Source organism: Pseudophryne corroboree, chromosome 2 (assembly GCF_028390025.1).
Source record: "Pseudophryne corroboree isolate aPseCor3 chromosome 2, aPseCor3.hap2, whole genome shotgun sequence".
NCBI lineage: Eukaryota > Metazoa > Chordata > Amphibia > Anura > Myobatrachidae > Pseudophryne > Pseudophryne corroboree.
The window spans coordinates 411,518,401-411,524,400 of NC_086445.1; the positions used below are offsets into that span (position 1 = coordinate 411,518,401).

General features: G+C 44.1%; 1 protein-coding gene across 1 annotated transcript in view; it reads right to left on the minus strand.

The window, feature by feature from the left end:
* Positions 1 to 4,796, minus strand: part of XK (X-linked Kx blood group antigen, Kell and VPS13A binding protein) — a 44,512-nt gene extending 39,716 nt beyond the window's left edge. Inside the window, exon 1 of the mRNA XM_063953459.1 lies at positions 4,469 to 4,796. Within this exon, the coding sequence (XP_063809529.1) occupies positions 4,469 to 4,713 (245 nt within the window). The 5' untranslated portion in view covers positions 4,714 to 4,796. The remainder of the gene's footprint in view (positions 1 to 4,468) is intronic.
* Positions 4,797 to 6,000: the final 1,204 nt, after the last annotated feature.

The following is a 6,000-nucleotide window of genomic DNA, read 5'->3' on the forward strand; positions in this document are numbered from 1 at the left end:
GGGCGCCAGAGAATTTTTTGGCTTGGGGGAGAAAAGTTTCTAGTTACGCCACTGGTGAAGTGGACAGGTGGGAGTGTAAAAGGAGATAAGGTCAGAGATGTAAAAGGGAGAGGAATGGATGAGGGCCTTATAAAGGAGTTTGAGAAGCTTGAATTGGATTCTGAAGGAGAGGGGATCCAGTGTAGAACGTAATACGTTTGGAGGAAGATGAGCCGGGCAGCAGCATTGAGGATAGATTGGAGTGGAGAGAGGTGGTTGTCCTGTCTGGAGATGACCAGTGAGTGGCTGAGGGTCTTAGTAGCATCCAGGGTGAGAAAGGTTCTGATCCTGGAAATCATTTTGAGATGGCAACAGCCGGACTGCTGGAGGTACTGATTATGTGGTTTGAAGGAGAGGAAGGAGCTAAGGATAACTCCAAGGCAGCATACTTGAGGGCTAGAGGAGATAGTTGTGCCATCAATAGATAATTAAATTGTGGGAGGTGAGGTTGTGCAGGACGGTTGGAAGAGGATCAGCTCAGCCTTAGATATGTTAAGTTTAAAAGGTAGCAGAGAGACAGTTGGAGATACGAGCGAGGAGAGAACGGGAGAGGTCATGAGAGGAAAGGTATATTTGAGTATCATCAGCATAGATATGATAATGGAAATCAAAAGAGCTAATGAGCTTACCTAAAGAGGATGTATAGAGAGAGAACAGGAAAGGTCCATGAACAGAAACTTGGGGCCACCTACTGTTAGTGGAAGTGGGGAGGAGGTGAAGTCATGGGAGGAGACAGAGAAGGAATGGTCAGAGAGGTAGACGGACAGCCAGGAGAGTGCAGTATCATGCACACCAGGGGAGTGAAGGATTTGTAGGAGGAATGGGAGGTCAGAATAAGCAGAGAGTAGTGGCCCTTGGATTTGGCAGCAAGGATGCCATTGCATACTTTAGAGGACAGTTTCAGTGGAGTGGAGAGGATGGAAGCCAGAGTGAAGTGGGTCAAGCCAGGAGTAGGAGAAAAGAAACGCAATAACACACTCAAGGAGTTTGGAGGTAAAAGGGAAAAGAGAGATGGGTCCACAGTTGGAGAAAGTGTTAGGATCTGAAGGTAGGTTTTTAAAGAATAGGGGAGAAAAGGACATGCTTGAATGCAGAGTGGACAGTGCCTGAGGACAGGGAGAGACTGATGAGGTGGGTAAGATAGGAACAGGCAGAAGTAGAGAGGTAGTGGAGGAGGCAGGAGGAGATAGGGTCAAGCGGGGAGGTGGTGTAGGAGGGGACTGGATGAGGGCCATCACTTCCTCTCCAGATATGGGGTAAAAGAAAGAAGTTAGGGTCGGTAGAAAGGATCGGGAGGGGTGGTCAGGTAAAGGAGTGGGCGAGTTGCTCTGGGTCTGGAGCGATATGATGTTCTGACAAGTTAATTTTGGATGTGAAGTGAATGGCAAAGTCAAGGGCAGAGAGTGAGGAGGGGAGTTGAGTTGGGGTGGGCAGAAGAGGGAGCTGACAGTGGCAAAGAGACGCCGGGGCTTTAAGGATTGGGTGGAGATGAGGTTCTTGATATGACTGTTTAGATAGGGAGAGGGCAGCATTGTTGGATGAAAGCATACATTTGAAATGGAAGAAGTCTGCCTTACAGTGTGATTTCATCCACTGTCACTCGGCTATATGTTTAATATTTTGCAGCTATCTGATGAGTTTGGAATGCCAGGGTTGCGGTGTTGATCTGGGAGGGTGAATAATGATAGAGAGAGTAAGAGAGGGACTAATTCAGACCTGATCGCAGCAGCAAATTTGTTAGCTAATGGGCAAAACTATGTGCACTGCAGGTGGGGCAGATATAACATGTGCAGAGAGAGTTAGATGTGGGTGGGGTGTGCTCAACCTGAAATCTAAATTGCAGTGTAAAAATAATGCAGCCAGTATTTACCCTGCACAGAAACAATATAACCCACCCAAATCTAACTCTCTCTGCAAATGTTATATCTGCCCCACGTGCAGTGCACATGGGGGGTAATTCCAAGTTGATCGCAGCAGGATTTTTGATAGCAATTGGGCAAAACCATGTGCACTGCAGGTGCGGACAGATATAACATGTGCAGAAAGAGTTAGATTTGGGTGGGTTATTTTGTTTCTGTGCAGGGTAAATACTGGTTGCTTTATTTTTACACTGCAAATTAGATTGCAGATTGAACACACCCCACCCAAATCTAACTCTCTCTGCACATGTTATATCTGCCTCCCCTGCAGTGCACATGGTTTTGCCCAATTGCTAACAAAAATCCTGCTGCGATCAACTTGGAATTACCCCCATGGTTTTCCCCATTAGCTAACAAATTTGCTGCTGCGATCAGGTCTGAATTAGGCCCAGAGTCAAGAGCAGAAGTAAGGGAGGCATTGTACAGGGAAATAACTTTTTCAAAGCATGAGAGAGAGAATAGGAGAAGTGAATAGAATATAGAGGATAAGGAAACAGTGTTGATAGCCTCAATAATACGCTTAGTCATGGTAGCCTAAGGAGACAGAGATGTAGAAGCAAAGAGGGACAAGTTCAAAAGAGAGCAGATGATGGTCAGAGAGGTGGAATAAGCAGTTGGAGTAATCAGAAATATCGCAACGGATCAAGTAAGTGCCCAATCATATGGGTGGGTGAGGAGGTCCACTGGGAAAGCCCAAACGTATGATGTGAACTTAAGAAATTTAGAGGCAGAGGATTTTGTGGAGATATCAATTAAGGTGTTGAAATTACCTAAGATACTGGAGGGAATGTTTGAAGAGAGGAAGTTAGTGAGAAAGGAAAGTTGTCGAATTTGGTGGAAATGCTACGGGGACAGTGAATGACAGGTACTCGGAGGTGAACAGGTTGGAAGAGGTGTATAGCATGGACCCCAAATGAGAATGTAAAGGACGTTCTGGGGGTATGAGCTGGTAGGAGTAGCCGGAAGATAGAAGGACCCCAACACCACCACCAGGATGAGCCCCAGGCCAGAGGGTGTGTGTGAATGTGAGGCCCCCGGTGGAGAGAGCAGCAAGAGAAGTGGTGTCAAAGGGGAAATCCATGTTTTTGTAATGGCTAGGAGGTTCAAGGAGTTGGAGTTTGGTCATGGGTGGGGACCAGTTTACAGACAGATGTGGCATTCCAGAGGGCACAGGAGAGAGGGAAAGAGTGTACCGATACAAACAAATGAATAATCATTATTCACATATAAGCAGTACATTTTACAATTTGCAACATCAATATGGGATTTAAAAGTAGGAAATTTATTATGCCTCCTTACAGCCTGTTGTCTTGTTTTATGTTTTGGAAAAAAGAAAAAAAAAGTGCACGTGTGCTACAGATGTGTATATTGGTTACTATCATTCTACCAAATAACCTGGTCTATTACTTTACATCCCAATCTCCTTCCCATAATGAGCTCAGTCAATCAATCAAGTCAATCAATCAAGACTTATTTGCTGTGTCCTGAAGAAGGGAGTTCGTCTCCCGAAACGTTGACGACCCACATTAAACCACGTTGATCACTTTGTGAAAGTCTCCGAGTGCCACCTGTCATTGGTGCTATATATATATATATATGTATATATATATATGTGTGTGTATATATATATATATATATATATATATATATATATGTATATAGAATGGAAAGATGTTCGGCACTCCCAGTAACGAAGGTTATGGTGCCCGGTGCCCTCCTGTGCAAAGTACTGCTGCAGCATATAACGGTTGATAGGCGGCACTCTTAGGTCTTTAAATCAAAGATCTACTGGAAACCAGATAGAGAAACGTTTCGATTTAATGAAAATCATGCCTGACGACGATTTTCATTAAATCGAAACGTTGCTCTATCTGGTTTCCAGTAGATCTTTGATTTAAAGACCCAAGAGTGCCGCCTATCAACCGTTATATATATATATATATATATATGTATGTATATATATATATATATATAAATATATGTGTGTATGTGTATATGTATATATATATATATATATATGTGTGTGTACGTGTATATATATATATGTATGTGTATATGTATATATATGAGTATATGTATATAATTATATATATGTATATGTGTATATATATATATGTATATGTGTATATATATATATATATATATATATATATATATATATACAGTACTAGTCAAAAGTTTGGAGACACTTTCTCATTCCATTTAATCAATGTACTGTATACCAATCATAATGAACACAGGCAATTAAATCTCTACATGCAGTACATTGGTTTATACAGTATATGTGTGTAAGTGTGTATACACACACACACACACACACACACACACACACACACACTAGGTGGGGTGCATGCTCCCACTCTCCATAGGAAAGCACCTTTCTCTATAGCTCCGTGCATTAGTATATTGAGAGGTGTAATAATAACATACAGTATCAGCTTTGGAATACTATTTACGTTCTGTCTGGTGATAGAGGCCAAACCACCAGAGCCCCCCTGTCCCCTCCTCACCTGACTAAGGGTCCCAGCTGTAGTAGGTGCAGCAGCAGCACCAGCGGTCTGTCCCTGCTCAGGTCCCTGTGGATGAAGATGAGGTTGATCTGCACCAGCACACAGGGCAGAAGGCAGAAGAGGAGAGTCAGATACTGCCAAACCTTGTCCCCGCCCGAGCTGTATGTGCTGCTTATATACAGGGCGGTTATTGTCTCTGCCACAAACAGGGAGACTGACACCAGCACCGAGCCAGGGAATTTCATGCTGAGTAATGAGTGTGCACTGCACCGGCTGGCCTGTATCACTGAGCTGCTGTATCACCGAGCTGCTGACGGGAGACACATGCTGCACTGCTACCCACCCATCCCTGCCGCCCTCCCCCACCACCATCCAGTATCTTTGTCCCCTCACACTCACACTGGCTCTCTGCAAGGGATGCTGCTGGTGGTGCTGGATCTTTTCTCTGTGACAAGTAGACGACCAGAGGAGAATGCCCAGAGCTATATCCATCATTGCATTAATCACTCATACGTGCCTACTTCTGAAGTACTGATAAATGATAGCAGGGAGATTGTGACAGTGGTACCATAGTCCTTCTTATCGATGTTTATTTAAAACTTCAATCATATTCTTCTTTATAAGCTATATATTGATATAGGAGTTACATCTTATAGGATACTTCCTGAATAGGGATCAAAATATAAAAAAATGTAGACTAGAAAATGCAGTTGCTCTTCCGTCATACCTACCAAGATATAATATCATTATGAGTTTGCAGTACAAATTAAATTGACCATTATGACACATACATTCAGCAATATTTTGATTAATGAAGTAGTGACAGATATATAATGCACTGCATTTTTAATCACTGATTTGTTCAACTTTTTTACACAATTTTTATCAGTGCAGGATTAACAACAAGGCAGTTGGTGTGGTCGCCCAGTGGCCCACGCACACAGAGGCCCCCCACAAACCCTATTCCAGCCTTAATTTCTCTTACTATTTCTCATACGTCCTAGAGGATGCTGGGGTCCACTTCAGTACCATGGGGTATAGACGGTTCCGCAGGAGCCATGGGCACTTTAAGACTTTTCAAGGGTGTGAACTGGCTCCTCCCTCTATGCCCCTCCTCCAGACCTCAGTTTAGAAAATGTGCCCAGGCAGACTGGATGCACTCCAGTGGAGCTCTACTGAGTTTCTCTGAAAAGACTTATGTTAGGTTTTTTAGTTTCAGGGAGAACTGCTGGCAACAGTCTCCCTGCTTCGTGGGACTTAGGGGGCAGAAGTAGGAACCAACTTCCTGAATAGTTTCATGGCTCTGCTTCTGGCTGACCGGACACCATTAGCTCCTGAAGGGTACTGAACGCTAGCTGCGGCTATGTGCTCACTCCCACAGCACGCCGTCACCCCCCTTGCAGAGCCAGAAGTCAGAAGACAGGTGAGTATTAGAAGAAAGGATCTTCAATCAAAGTGACGGCTAAAGGTACCGCGCGGCTGGCGGGAGCATAGCGCGCCATGTTGCCCACACATACACAGGCACTGCAGGG